Source organism: Eurosta solidaginis, chromosome X (genome assembly GCF_040869045.1).
Source record: "Eurosta solidaginis isolate ZX-2024a chromosome X, ASM4086904v1, whole genome shotgun sequence".
Lineage (NCBI taxonomy): Eukaryota > Metazoa > Arthropoda > Insecta > Diptera > Tephritidae > Eurosta > Eurosta solidaginis.
This window is the reverse complement of record NC_090324.1, coordinates 23,007,179-23,023,336: the sequence shown is the minus strand read 5'-3', so window position 1 is coordinate 23,023,336 and position 16,158 is coordinate 23,007,179. Positions and strand designations below refer to the sequence as shown.

General features: G+C 42.0%; 1 protein-coding gene across 6 annotated transcripts in view; it reads right to left on the bottom strand.

Moving 5' to 3' along the window:
* unc-13 overlaps positions 1 to 16,158 on the bottom strand; it is a 4,182,017-nt gene that overhangs the window by 1,190,278 nt on the left and 2,975,581 nt on the right. For all 6 annotated transcript variants that reach the window (XM_067757836.1, XM_067757834.1, XM_067757838.1 and 3 more), the window contains one exon: positions 6,031 to 6,252. In XM_067757836.1, the coding sequence (XP_067613937.1) occupies positions 6,031 to 6,252 (222 nt within the window). The remainder of the gene's footprint in view (positions 1 to 6,030; positions 6,253 to 16,158) is intronic.

Here is a 16,158-nt window from a genome sequence, read left to right as displayed (position 1 = left end):
ACCAACAGTTATCCAATCAAACTTAATATACTCTGTGAGCTCTGCTCAACTGAGTATAAAAAGAGAGAAAGATAAATTAATAATCTCGTCGATTTAAATTTTTCTTAATTTTGTTTAGATATATATGATCCCGTACGGAATACCGAAAATGGGATCGCCCTATTAAGTTCGTTGGTACATTTTTTTTTTGTATAATTCAAACCATGCGATTTCCTAGTGATGCAAAAATATGCATTCTAACATAATTTTAGCACTAGCAGACATGGTCGCTAGACATCATCGAACTTACAACATTCCCGTCATCGTCGCTGATCTCACCGTCGCATCGATGGAGATCAAGTAAGTAGAAATATACGTCAATTACACACATATTGCTTTTTTTTTTTATTGAAACATTTGTCGACATGTTAGACTTGGCAAATATATTTCTTTTTATTTGTAATGATTAGGTGAAAATATCCCTTTCTGTCTTTATCTTTTAAACCGCGATTTGAAATTTAAGTTTGGTTGCGTTAGAGCATAATAGTTAGCACACACAACCTGTTTCATTACCGTGGACGAGTTCGTTTCTTAAGTCGTTTCTTTTGGATATTTTCTTTTTAGTACAAGTTTGTGTGTTTAGTCGTTACGTATGTATATTTATTTTACTTTTGCTCAAAAATTGAGTTTATAACTCAAATCAAAGACCATATATTGAGACCTTTGCGAATAATAGGATTTCCCAAGTAAACCTAAGAATGTTTGAAATTAAAAAGAAAAAAAAAATTAAATATATGTAAAGCTATTACAATAAACGGAGCAAACCATAGAGAGCTCGTATATCAAAATAATCTACCGTTTAATTAAATATCTATTAGTCTAATTTAATTTTAATTGGCTTTTTTTGAATGAATTGATAAAAATATCTAAGAGATGAGAATAGGATGGATTAATTTTTTTGTTATATTCTTAAATAAAATCTTGCTATTACATATTTTTCAATAAATGTATGAAATCATTGTAGTCTAAAAGAAAAATGGATTTCTAATTCTTTCATTTTGATGACGAAAATTAGGGAAAGGTTAGTATACCAGCTTTAAGTATTTTTCTTGGGTTAATGTACATAAAGTCAAGGTACGTTAACAGGTTGGGTGGGTAAAGACCATGAGGAAAAATTCCATCTTACCAATCCCTCCAGCGCTGGTTGCAATGACCCTTTTTGATTCCGCTTTTGTTATACATTTTTTTGTTTCGCAGCTTGAGTTTCGCTGGTTTTTTTTGTGTTTTATTTTTATTTCCGTTCATGAGGTAAAGACTGTTAAATACCCTGCATACAGATTTTGTTTCGTACGAATTTCGCTGTATGTAACCTAGACAAGCACACTCCCATTTTCCTGAGCCAGACCGTGGCATAGCACGGTATGCAGACCAGTCTCGGAAGCATGCGCCTGACTCTTCTTCAGTAGTATTCGGCAGCATTCGGGAGAAGTTCATTACACCTTCCGGCCACACAGATAATTTTCGGTCCACCTTTTAAGAAATGGGGAAGGTTAGACCCTTCCAGGTCTTGCAGTAAAGTGCCATGGTTGACCAATCAAAAGCTATTGATAGGTCTAGCGCAACGAGTACTGTTCTGTGGTGGGGATTTTGATTTAAACCGCAATTTATCTGGGTTCTAATGGCATTTAGCGTGGTTGTTGTGCTTTGAAGTTTTCTGAAGCCATGCTGGTGACAGGCTAGTGGCACATTTGCTTTGAAATAGGGGAGCAAAATGGCTTCAAGTGTCTTGGCTACTGGCGATAAGAAAGATATCGGGCGATATGACTCTCCTATGTTAGCTGTTTTCCCAGGCTTTAGTACGGGGACCACCTTGGCCATTTCCCGTTTCTCGGGGATGACAAAAGTGGACATAGACATGTTGAAGACATGAGCTAAATATTTGAAACACTCTTTTCCTAGTCATTTAAGCATCGGCATGGCTATGCCGTCTGGGACCACTGCTTTAGATGGTTTAGCTTGACCGATGGCATCCTCAACCTCTTTGGCGGTTATGGTAATTGGGGACGCGCTAAATTTATGTTTATGTGCGTGTCTGTTGGCCCTCCGTCTAACTTTGTTAACCGTAGAATGTATTATATATTGTCGGCAAAAAGCGCTCGCGCATTTTTTCGCATCCGGCAGCATTTTATCGCCAAAGGCGATGGAAATTTTGTCGTTGCGTTTGGACGGATTCGATAGGGACCTCACGGTGGACCAAAGTTTACCTACACCGGCAGAGAGGTTACAATGACTAAGATGCTCCTTCCATTTCGCCCGCTTGTGTTTATCCACAAGCAGTCTGATGCGTTGGTATATATCCCTTATTTGGGGGTCGCCGGGATCGAGCTGTCTTATAAGGTCACGTTCTCTCACTAAATTTGCGGCCTCCGCCGGAAAATGAGGCCAAATTTCGGGATATCTTCCGGCGGGAATAAAGCGAGCCGAGGCGGATTCAATGACCTTGCGGAAAGCATGCTCCCCTTGGCGAGCATCATCCGGGATAGGGAGGGCAGCAAAGCGACTGCCTGTAAAGGATTTGCATTCATTCCACTTGCCTTTTTTAAAGTTTATGAAATTGCGTTTTTCGGTGACGATGATGTCGGCGGTACGCTCGAGCGAAATAAGTATTGGCAGGAGGTCGGATGCCAATATTAACATCGGCTGCCAGTTGATGCAGTTTACGAGTCCTGCGCTCTCGATTGATATATCTGGCGAGCTGTGACAGCTTCGTACCATACGAGTGGGCGTCTCCGTATATTGTGGAGAACGTCGTTTCTTCTGTTTGATCCGCCAACATCTCACCCCTGCTATCCGCCGGCAAGTTTGAATACCACAGGTCGTGATGGGCATTGAAATCGCCTAAGAGAATGCGATTATCGCCAGTGAGTAAGGCGCTAATATTAGTGCGGAATCCACTGGGGCAGCAGGTGGCAGGAGGGATGTACATGTTGATGATTTCTAGGTTTGCATCGCCTGAAAGGACAGATAAGCCGTGACGTTCTAGGATATTGCACAGACAGGTGTATGATAAACACGAGACCGCCTCCTTTCCGCTCTTGCGATCTTTTCTGTGGACATCCCTTGAATCGCAGCTGAGGCGCAGCCTACGGGACGCCTTTGGGCGTGAACAGCAAGGAGCCACAAAAGATTTATAAAAGTTACGAGGACGTCTGGTTTTGGGATCTAGCCCAGAACAACCTGTCCGATGCAACCATCCCTGCACGTGACACACTTACAAGGGCGTTAAAAAGATTCTTTTCCGGCAGACGCAGCAAAACCATTTCTCAGGACCGGGTTCAGGAAACGGACCCGGATTGTTTTCGACACCTTCCCCGAGCAGGAGAATATTGCGCAGTCCCGCTGCGAGGAGCTGCTGGGAGGATGACAATTTGTGGACAGCACACAACAAATTAAATGCGGTTACACTGAAATTTCAGTCCTTGGTCGGGAAAAATCCCGAGTCGCTCCGGTACATAGAACCGACTGCCTTGGGAAGCGCTTTGTTTCATGCCCTTCTTAATTCTTCTCAAAAACTGCCATAGGCAGTTGTAACCAATGAGGAATTTTTTTTACTGCTGACAGCTATACTTAAGAATAAGGTAAATATAGAACATCTACGCCTTATTATAACACATTATTTTAGGCTTATTTACGCTAGGAATACGCCGTATCCCTATGCTTAATAAAAATAAAAAATAAACGTTGCCTAAATTTAATCGGGATGCATAATAAATAAATCCTAACTAAAATTTATAAATTTTCGTTGTATTTTTGAGGAAACTTGATTTTATTTATATTTGAAAAACTAGAAGGGCGATAAAAAGTGTTTCAATAAATAATTCTATTTTTGTCGTTTCAAAGAACAAAAAAAAATTCTATATTTCTCGCATTGTAATGGGGCTTTTTTCTAGATTTTGTATACTGTTTTTTATCATTCCTTCACACTGGCGGGGTACGTATCTTTGCTGATTTTAAAAGACATCTGTCAAATAAATTTCTATATACACTCTCTGGACTGGCCGAACCCCGTTTAAAAAAACTTACTAAAAGTATTTTTGATGTTACTTGTTTCTCAATTTCAACATAGGAACTGAAAATGTGTTTTCGATAATAGATTACCAATCTATACTTAAAGACGTTGTGAAATAGGTGTACCAAGATCAATAAAGGGACTTAAAGTCAGGTGGTGTTTTATTATAAGTCCTATGCAAGCCTGACTTAATATGTGCAATAAGACTTATAATTAGGTTGAAATGTGACATATTATTCCTTATTCCACCTGGTTCATAATAAGCCTAATCAGGATATTGAAGTTTTTTTCAAAAGCAAAACCCCTACCAGTATGCATTTTTATACACTTAGTCACACGTACTATAGCTTTAATCGGATAACGTTTAGGAACAATGGTTTAAAAGGGCCGAGATAGAAATAAACTTCGGTTACTCAATATTATCAATGTTGAAAAATATTTTTAACTTGTTCTCGTGTTGCTAAAATTCATAACTGCGCATATAAAACTAATATTTTTGATAATATCTGCTTTGGGAACCAACGTGAAACTAATATTTTTGAAAATATCTGCTTTGGGAACCAACGTTATGACCTTTAGAACTCTAGCATTTTTACCCACTATATCAAGGCGTCATTCTTTAAACATTGTTCAACTTTGACGCTACAACCAACAGAAAATACTTTCTTTTCTCTGCAAAAATCTCTATCAGCACTATCTTTTATAAAAAAATTATTTTTGGAAAGCAAAAAGCTCCATCTGTGTTTTAAACTAAATTAAGCTAGGTAATGAGTACTTCATATCTTTAGTAATTTACAATATCACTCTCAAAACAGTTTTTTTGCTCTCCTGAAAAACTGGGTTTTTGCTGATGTAAGCCGACGATGTGTTTTTCGTGCCTGCTGCTTTTTTACGGCATGCTCCACATAACTAATGCTTGAAACACAATGCAGAGCGACGACGATATACGCCGCGTCGAGCGATGACATTTCTCAAATTACGTCCAGACATTTCGTCTACTTAAAACGCTATACCGGGCGAAATTGACGCTGTTTATTCAGAGTGATCATTATTTAGAAGTAAAGATGAAAACAATTAAAACTTTTTTAATTCTTTGCTTTAGCAGTTGACTGCTAAAACACGCCCAAAATGTTAAGAGCCCTGTTAATCCGGAGGGCGAACACTAATATTATAACCCTTTAATTTAAAAAATACAGTTTACGTGTATACGGCGAAAGTTACGTTTGTTTCCATAAGTTTGCACGAGTTTAAATTTTTGACAGCGCACGTACCCGGTTAGTTGAAAAAACGAAAATTTAGCAAATGTTTGTGCTAATTACCTTTTAGTTTTTAATAATATTAATCAATAATCTTTTTTATACTTAAAGAAATTGAACAGCCGCAACCCTTGGGATGTTTGTCGTCATCGCCCGGCGGCGACACTAGAAATAAATCTATCATTTCAAAATGACGTCGCGTAAATTTCGGTCTTCGCTTTTATTGTGTTCACCTTCATGTAATTACGGGGATTCTATTTTTGACCAGGAGAAGTTCGTCGCGTTTATTTCGCGGCGTCAGGGCATTCTGTTTCAAGCATAACACACCACCAGATAAGAGACTAAATTACAAAACGGACACTTACTGGACGCATGGAAAACTAGTTCAGAATGACAAGGCGAACTAACGGGCGCAGTAAAAACAAAAATTAATTTAATTTTGTAGCCATATTGTTTGTATTTAATTCGTATTTGTAGGAGAAATTGTTTACTGTTAAAATATATTAAGAAAACCAGGTTTGGAAAACAAAAAAAGTTTTTTTTAGTCTTCTGACCTTGAGCCGGTAAAATAAAAATATATACATTAAGAAAAAATTTCACTGGAACGGTTGGCTTGGAAGAAAATAATTTATATTATGTTAATTTCTCACCCAAAATGTATAATTTTTTGAGAAATTAATTTATTCAAAGCATTAATCTATTGTAACAGAATACTTTTATACTTACGATTCGTTCATCTTTCATATGGTCAGGAAACTCGCCTTTAACAATATCAGCATAAGATATTAACACTTTTACAATTGTTTTTGCAAAACGTCTCATATAACGTTTCCAAATTTCAGGATCCGGACATTCAAGCTTGCTAACAACATCAAAACACTGTGTCAACTGAGTGAATACATCAACAACTGAGTTTGAAAACAAGGCATGTTCGCTGCTCTTTTGGAACTGTTAATAATATTATGATTAGTATATATTGCAAAGTTACCATGTTCTGTAAAAAATGTTGCGGCTTAAAGTTAAAAATTTAATTTAACATTATTTTAAAATTAAAATAGATGCAGTTAAACTGTTTTACTTTTTATTTGCCAAAGTATTTTTATTAAAGTATTATAGTCCTTTAAAAATAAAATAGTTTCATCAGCAATAAGGGACGTGACTTATTGATCCATCCCCCTTGCGACGGGTAGGCACCTTGGCGCGGTGCGAGGGCTTAGTCTCTGGGCAGGAGGGAATAGGATACATGGAGTATGCGGATCCGCCTGGACCTCCATTTTGGCGGTGACCCAATCCACTCTGTCGAGCGATGAACAGGAACTACGCCCTACCAATCCAGGGTGTTATGCTGTACCGTGCCCATTGGAAGTTTGCAGCCGGAAGGTTAATCAGGCTGTATTTGAACGGAGCCTCTCTGATACCGGGCCGCCTCAGTGAGTATTTTGGTCTTACGGCGGTAAGGGGCTCTGCCGCGGCGGACGACTAATTTCCCCTTCGAAAATATTAGACTCTTAGCTGGCCTCGTCTGGCGAAGGGTCGTACGACCAAGATGAATTCCAAGAAAAGTAATAATAAAACTTCGTCCTCCTCCGCAAGAGGAAGGACACCTTCGGCGCAATTGCCGAAGGCGCAAACACGTCCTAAGAGCGCGAATGCAACAGGGGTTAAGGGGGCCTCAAACAGGGGAAATACTGACTTGGTGGGGTTCGCACCAGTACGGCTGCGGGTGGAGTTGCGCTGGCAACGGGGAACGCCACCGCATCTGCCGATGCCGAAATCCGACCAAGCGCTGGCACGGCGACCTCTCTTCCTGCGGCTGTGACAGGGGTCTCAGGGGACAGGGGTTTTAGGTATAACCGGGGGACTGACTGCGATGGGAACTACTGGTAGGAGGGCAACTTCAACGGGTTCAACAGCTTCTAGAGGCTCGGTGGGAGCCAGTACCAGTAAAGCTGCGAAGGTACTTGCGCCGGTAACGGCGGACACCGGAGCGCCTGCTGCTACTCTTCGCTCACCAGACGCCAGTTCCGTAACCGTTCTCCCTATGACCGCAGCAGGGGTCGCGAGATCTGTTTGTTCAGGGGAGAAGAAAGCGGCAAAGGAGCCTCAAACCGAGAGAGCGACCGCGGAGGAAACTTCGGGTCTGCACTCTGCCAGAGACACTTCTCATGGTGGCTCCGGTCACCGGGATAAAAAGCGGGCCGCTAAGGTCCTTAAAAAGTACGAAGGGGTACCGCTGTACACGCCGCCACAGAGTGCCAGGAACGCGGTGGAAAGGGCGCAGGCCCTGCTGCCAAATTTTTGAAGAACCCTCGCGCCGGCTGCAAGCAGCGCTGCCCCCTACAAACGCCAAAGTTCGGACGAGGATATCAAACCCCCTCCGAAAAGGCAGCAACTACACCCTGCGTCAGGTAAGCCCAGCTTTGCCGAGGTGGCCAAGGACAGGATCCTTATAAGTGGGGCCATCCCGAAAGACCGCTGGCCGTATGTCCGGAACGAAATCGGTAACGCCGTTCTCGAAGTCATGATGGAGATTCCGGGCACCCCGCCATGTGGTACTGATGCGGGATGGTACCAGGGCCAGATCAAGGTCCTCGCTTGCGACGACGGAAGAACTGTTGCTTTATATAAAGCAGAAACTGCAAGGCTGGGCCCTGTCTATCTCAGGGCTAAGATACAGGTCGTCGACTGGAAGGGCATTCCAGCCAGGCCAAGGGCAAGAGCATGGGTTCCAGCAACTCCAGCTGAACCAGAGAGAATTCTGCGGATGCTGCAGGTCATGAACCCGGCTCTCCCGACGCAAGACGGGAGTGTAATCCGAGTCGAGGACGCTGTAGGACCGAGGAGGCAGCTCGTCTTGGCCCTCAATAACGATTCTCTCGAGCACCTCAGTAGGAACAATGGAAGGGTGTGTTACGACATCGACGATGTCGATGCAACGCGTATCCCTTTCGGCTGCCTCGATGATCAAGGTCACCGGGAAAGCAGAAGAGGAAGTGGAGCTCTCCGGCGCAGAGAGTATGGTTTCCGCCCTCAGATTGTGCAGGTGCTCTGGGCAATTTGACGATGGAGGATTACGTGCTGGATAGCGACGGGGTAGAGGCCGAGGTTACGGTAGTGGAGGGAGGGGAGTCTGGATCAACTCGAACTGAGGGTGCTTCAGATAAACCTCCACAAATCTAAAGAAGCCTCGGCTGCTCTCATTACGTGTTTCCCATCCAAGAACCCTGGGTAAATAACTCTATGATCTGCGGTTTGGGGGACAGCGGGCTCAAGCTCATCCGAGCTTCAGCAGAAGGTAATGTTAGAACCTGTATCCTGGTAAAGTCTGAGCTAAATATCTTTCTTTTACCTAAATATAGCAATGGCGACATGACTGCGGTCAGCTTGGCAACTGGGAACACTGACATAACGATGGCATCTGTGTACATGCCGTAGGAGCCTCCTCCGCATAGGATGGTGAAAGATCTGGTGGCCGACCTCAGCAAAGGCCACTTAATTATCGTAGCGGGCGCAAATGCGCATCACGTCCAATGGGGGAATTCCGATATCAACACTCGTGGTGAGTCACTTTTTGATTACCTTTTAACAACTAACCTTGTAGTTTGCAACATTGGTAACGAACCAACTTTTATTACTAAAAATCGCAGAGAGGTCATAAACCTCACCATTTGTAGTGAGAGTATGTATGGATATGTAAAAAATTGGCGTGTTCTAGAGGAACACTCCTTCTCAGACCACCGCTACATCGAAAATGCGATAGACTTTTTGTGGAACAACCCATCGTAAAACGCAACCCGCGCAATACGAACTGGGAAACCCACAATTTTCTACAATCTAGGGACCTACAGGAATTGCAAAGGCAAAGGAGTTTCCTCTTCAACGGAGGAGCTGGAGGATCTGGTAGTGACCTTTACAACGGCACTCTCTAATGCCCTCGAATAGGCTTGCCCAGAGCCAAAACCACGCGGAAAGCGCAAACCCCCTGGTGATCCCATGACTTGGACTTTCTTCGCAAATCCTTCAGGACACAGTATAACAGGGCAAAAAGCCTAGACAATGAGCCACAATGGCTATTATACAAAGACAATTTAAGGGCATACAAAAAAGCCCTATGTCAGGCGAAGAGAACTTCGTGGAGAAATTTCTGCACAGGAGTAGAAAGCGTTAACGATACAGCAAGGCTGCGATGCTTGCTTTCAAAATCCCAAACAGCAATAAGGTTTTTGGCGGAGGCATGACGGTACCTGGACCAGCTCAGAAGGGGATACTCTAGAGCTGCTCCTGGACACACATTTTCCTGGAAACCAGAACTACCCACCAGAAGTACCTGTAACAAATCTGGCCGTAAATATACCCATAACGGGAGGGTTAAGTGGGCAGTTAAAAGCTTTAAACCTTTCAAGGCTGCCGGACCGGACGGGATCAATACCGCACGACTTATTAACTCCTTGGAGGTAGCGGGCAGATCTATTCATATTTATTCTGCCTGTTTGGCTTTAAATTATATTCCGCATGCGTGGAGAAACGCTATGGTCATCTTCGATCCTAAGGTTGGTAAAGCCTCTCATTACGAGCCAAAGGACTACAAACCGATTAGTCTCTCGTCCTTTGTGCTAAAGACACTAGAGAGGATCGTAAGTGATTTCATCACGACCACTATTGATAGCAAGCTCATATCTGGCTATCAACATGCCTAAAACATGGGCAAATCCACTGAGAGTGCGCTGCACAGCCAAGTCTCTACTATAGAAACATCCTTGATCGAAAAGGGTTTCCGTCTAGTGGCCTTACTAGATATTGAAGGAGCCTTCAACTATATAAGCCCAGACGCCTTGACGGATCTGGGCGTAACAAGGTCCCTCGTGGGACTAATCGATCAACTACTCAGGGGAAAGAAAATACTTTCATCCATGGAGAAGTCTGATATAATACGCTATGTCACAAGAGGCATGCCTCAGGGTGGGGTTCATCGCTCTTATGGAACCTAACTGTGAACTCGCATTTACGAGGCACACGTTGGGGTGGCGGCAAGGTTGTGGCATATGCGCACGACCTAGCTATTGCTTATAGGGGCAAATTCCCCCAAACCTTTTGTGACTTGATGCAAGTAGCACTGCGGGAGGTTTCCTCGTGGGCCTCCAGAAGCGGACTCAGCGTCAATTCAGAAAAGGTGGAACTTGTCCTATACACCAAACGGTACAAAATACTACCGTTAACCCTACCGGAACTAAATGGAGTGCGCATTAATCTGGCCGATAGGGCTAAATTCCTAGACGTGGCTCTGGACAAAAGGTTGAACTGGAAAGATAATACTATCCAGCGCCTGAAAAAAGCGTATAATTTTATACACGTGTAAAAGAGCCATAGACAATAAATGGGGTCTTACTCCCAACATTGGCAGATGGATCTACCCATCGATTATCCGACCCTGTACGGCGTAGTTGTATGGTGGACAGCCTTGGACAAGGTGTCGAACCGAAACTTACTAGAAAAAGTGCACAGATCTAGTATGGTCTGCATTAGAGGTTTACGCCGGTCACTTCATCGGCGGTGCGGCGTAGGGGCTATTATATACCGGCGGCGGCGGCGTGGCCGGCGCGCCGACAAAGTGATCGGCGTAAACCTCTGAATTGAATCGCTGGACTTCAAAGTATCACATTGTCCCAACTAATGAATATGGAAACATACTGCTGACGTCAATGGTATGTTTGACGATCTGGAACAATATCATTAACTTGCGTATGAAGATCTGGGAGGCTTGTAAACCGATAATTTTAAAATAATAATGTTGTGAAAGGTTTTGTTTATATGTATTTAATTAGCGAGCTTTGCTCATATTGCTTTACACAATGGTTTTTGTAATTGATATTAGAGAAAAATTGTAAGTTTACAAACGGCGATGGTTACTAGGACATGTTTCTGAATTTCACTTCTTCATCAGCTAGCTTTTCGGGAGCTGAGCGTTGAACTCGAATCTCCAACATTCATATCAGTGCAAGCCTTTTAGCTGCTAAGCCATATGAATGTCCCGTTGTTTGCTTAGAGACCAATTGTACAGCGAACAACGGGACATTGATATGGCTTAGCAGCTAAAAGGCTTGCACTGATATGAATGTTGGAGATTCGAGGTTTTGTTTATATATATTTAAGGAAATCGACGTTTCGGCCATTTCGGAAAGATCCGCGGTTTTTGCCTCAAAATATCGTGGATCGTTCAAAAAATGTCGGGAGTAGCGGAGAGAGGGAGAAATACTTTAAATGGTCACACTTTTTTAGCGTAGTTTCACAGAAGGAGATGTTCTGGGCTAACTCTAATATCCGTAGTCGGTACGATTTATTTAAATCATTTGGGATACATGCTGGTCACGCACAAACTTACGGTTACTATAAATTATTTACTTATAGTCATGATTCTTGTGGTACAGTTTTAACGATTAGCATCAATGCTGGCTTATTGTTGATCGCGCCAAAGGCCGCCTTCAGTTATTTCGGCTATTTTTAAGAGCTACAATTCTCGACGTGCGAACAGTAGCAATCCCGACCACGCATCCTGGCCCTTATGCCATATGCCAGCACAGAAGCTATAGGACTGCGACTTCGAACTCATACCTTCGTCGACGTTACTTTCCTAGAAGCTCTAGGTGTATCTCCGAAGACTTTCTGACTGATGTTTTTGTCGCGCTATGCTTCCGAGCTACACCAAAAACACATTGAAACATTAGGGAGTAGCTATTCGGCCAAGGGTGCCGCCCTCGAAATCATAAGCAGTCTAAGTGGATATCATTGCGTAACACATGGGTAAAAATCTTATAATCCTTGGCGCATCTACATAAACTTTACAAGGACCGTGGAAAAAAGTCTTAAAATTTATACCAAAATTTGCAAACATTTGTGTTCGATATATTGACCTCAATACTCTTCGTTTCCGGCCTTATGATATAAGAGCTCATTATAGATGACCGCGTTCAGTTTTCAGACTAGTTCGCCTATCCCCTACGTTAGGCTAGTAGAACACCCGGTCATTTATTCGACTGTCTTGAGAAAGCTTTTACTTCACCACTTTGATTGTTTAAAGTATTAAGTATGAGCTGAGAATCATTTCAAAGGATAATTTAAACCACTGGAGCCTATTAAAGGATTTTGCATCACTCATTTCGCTTATTCTTTCAGCCAACGGGATATAAAGTTCAGCACCTTTTTCGGGTAACTTGCTTTTTTAACAACTTGAGGACAATTTGAAAATATGTTCGACTTGGGATACTTTATTTAAATTCATTGTAATTTATTAATTTTTTGAAAAAATTATTCGATTTAAGCATTTAAATTTATTATATAATTTTTTTTTAAGCATTTTGTTTTAATAACTTTGTGAATTCGGTGGATTTTTATAACTGGCAGTGATATGCATCCCTTGATACCCTTTCGCCCATATCGGACCAATTTTCGAGATGAACAATAAATGACCTAGACTGTCTTAAAAGAGTAGAAAATATAGTAACGCGCCGAACGCCGCCGCCGCCACCGCCGCGCCGATTTTTTTTGGCATTTGGCGGCGTGCGAAAAACGTCGCTAATCGGCGGCGCATATCTCTTGTCTCCATAAGTGGTGCTCTGAGAACAACGCCAAGCGCTGCTCTTGAAATCTTTCTTGACATCCTACCTCTGAACCTAGCAGGATACCGCGCAGCTGCAACGTCAGCACTGCGGTGAATCGTCCAGCTGGAGCACTAATCCTACAGGCCACGGCAGCATACTGTGTAACTACGACTTCCTTCCTCGAAGTACAGACCGGCGTGCGAACACAACAGTTGCGGGCAGCAACTTCATAGTAAAAATTCCCTGCAGGGAAGATTGGGTGGAGTCGGGCATGTTCCTGGATACCACAGGCAGCATTTCCATATTTACCGACGGTTCTAAGCTGGACGGTAGGCTTGGAAGGGGCGTCTTTTCAAAGGACCCAGATCTCCAACTTTCCTTCATACTACCTGAACATTGCAGCGTTTTCCAAGCAGAAGTAGCAGCTATCATGGAGGCAAGGAAATCTTTATTTTCAGCGATAGCCGAGCGGCAATAAAACCCCTTAATTCCTATTCATTCAACTCAGAATTGACACTAAACTGTCGCCGATCTCTTCAGCAGATGGCCCAACAGAACCGCGTACACCTCAAATGGGTCCCGGGACATAGGGCTACTAAGATGGCTACTAACCCCGGGATGAAGAACATCAAAGCATCAATGGGATACTAAGAGATACAGTCACGTCTATACCCTAAGAACGGACAAAATCTCCTCACTTGTGGGAGTTCTGACTGGGCACTGCCTCATCGGAAGGCATACGGAAAGGCTAGGAGCGCCCTTCCGACGATGCTGCAGAAGTTGAAAAGAAGACGAGGTAGATGAAACAGTGATGCACCTCATCTGCAACTGCCCGGCGTTAAGTGGGCCCAGACAACGCTGTCTAGGAGCTCCCGATCAGCTCTGGGAGCATGATATAAGGGAATTGGTAGCTTTTATCAAGTCCTCGAAATGGTTCGAAGAGGAGGGCTAATGACCCAATCAGTTGGTTCACGATTAAAAGTTTGATACTACAGTTGAAACTTTTTATAACTTTCATGAAAATGAAATGGTATATTAACTTCGTCACGAACTCCAAAATTGTAAGTCATTAAAGGAAAATAGATAGACCCACCACAAAAATGCGAAACTTTGCATCCTCACACAAAGCACCTACCTTTTCTATACTCAGTTGAGCAGAGCTCACAGAATATATTAACTTTGATTGGATAACGGTTGGTTGTACAGGTATAAAGGAATCGAGATAGATATAGACTTCTATATATCAAAATCATCAGTATCGAAAAAAATTTTGAATGAGCCATGTCCGTCCGTCCGTTAACACGATAACTTGAGTAAATTTTGATGTATATTGATGAAATTTGGTATGAACGATATCGGACTATAACCACGCCCACTTTTTCGATATCGAAAATTTCGAAAAATCGAAAAAGTGCGATAATTCATTACCAAAGATGGATAAAGCGATGAAATTTGGTAGGTGAGTTGAACGTATGACGCAGAATACAAAATTTGTAAAATTTTGGACAATGGGCGTGGCAGCGCCCACTTTTAAAAGAAGGAAATTTAGAAGTTTTGCTAGCTGTAATTTGGCAGTCGTTGAAGATATCATGATGAAATTTGGCAGGAACGTTGTTGCTATTTCTGTATGTATGCTTAATAAAAATTAGCAAAATCGGGGAACGACCACGCCCACTTAAAACAAAAATTTTTACAGTCAAATTTAAAAAAAAGTTTATATCTTTACAGTATATAAATAAATTATGTCAACATTCAACTCCAGTAATGATATGGAGCAACACAATACAAAAATAAAAAAAAATTTCAAAATGGGCTTGGCTCCGCCCTTTTACATTTAATTTGTCTAGGATACTTTTAATGCCATAAGTCGAACAAAAATTTACCAATCCTTGTGAAATATGGTAGAGGCTAAGATTCTAGGACGCTAACAGTATTCTGTGAAAAAGGGCGAAATCGGTTGAAGCCACGCCCAGTTACACAGTCGACTGTCTGTCCTTCCGCTCGGCCGCTAACACAATAACTTGAGCAAAAATCGATATATCTTTACTAAACTCAGTTCACGTAATTATCTGAAATCACTTTGTATTGGTATAAAAAATACCCGAAATCCGATTATGACCACGCCCACTTTTTCGATACCGAAAATTACGAAAAATTTAAAAAAATGCCATATTTCTATACCAAATACGAAAAAAGGGATGCAACATGGTAATTGGATTGGTTTAAAAAATAAAAAAAAAAAAAATTGGATTGGTTTATTGACGCAAAATATAACTTAAGAAAAAAACTTTGTAAAATGGGTGTGGCACCTTCCATATTTAGTAAAATAAAATGAAAAAGTTCTGCAGGGCGAGAACAAAAGATCTTGGAATCTTGACAGGAATACTCTTCGTGGTATTACATATATAAATAAATTAGCGGTACCCGACAGATGATGGTCTGGATAGCCCTGGTCCAAATTTGGTCAATATCTCGAAACCGCCTTCACATATACAACTACCACCACTCCCTTTTAAAACCCTCATTAATACCTTTAATTTGATACCCATATCGTACAAACACATTATAGAGGCACCCCTGGTCCACCTTTATGGCGATATCTCGAAAAGGCGTCCACCTATAGAACTAAGGCTCACTCCCTTTTAAAATACTCATTAACACCTTTCATTTGATACCCATATTGTACAAACGCATTCTAGAGTCACCCCTGGTCCACCTTTATGGCGCTATCTCGAAAAGGCGTCTACCAATAGAACTAAGGCCCACGCCCTTTTAAAATACTCATTAACACCTTTCATTTGATACCCATATCGTACAAACAAATTCTAGAGTCACCCCTGGTCCGCCTTTATGGCGATATCTCGAAAAGGCGTCCACCCATAGAACTAAGGCCCGCTCCCTTTTAAAATACTCATTAACACCTTTCATTTGATAGCCATATTGTACAAGCGCATTCTAGAGTCAGCCCGGGTCACCTTTATGGCGATATCCCTAAATGGCGTCCACCTATAGAACCATGGCCCTCTTAAAATACTCTTTAATACCATCCATTTGATACACATGTCATACAAACACATTCCAGGGTTACCCTAGGTTAATTTTCCTACATGATGATTTTCCCTTACTTTGTGTCCATAGCTCTCAACTGAGTATATAATATTCGGTTACACCCGAACTTAGCCTTCCTTACTTGTTTATACTCAGCTGAGCAGTAACGGCGTAAACTAATCGAGATAGATACAGACTTCTATATATCAAA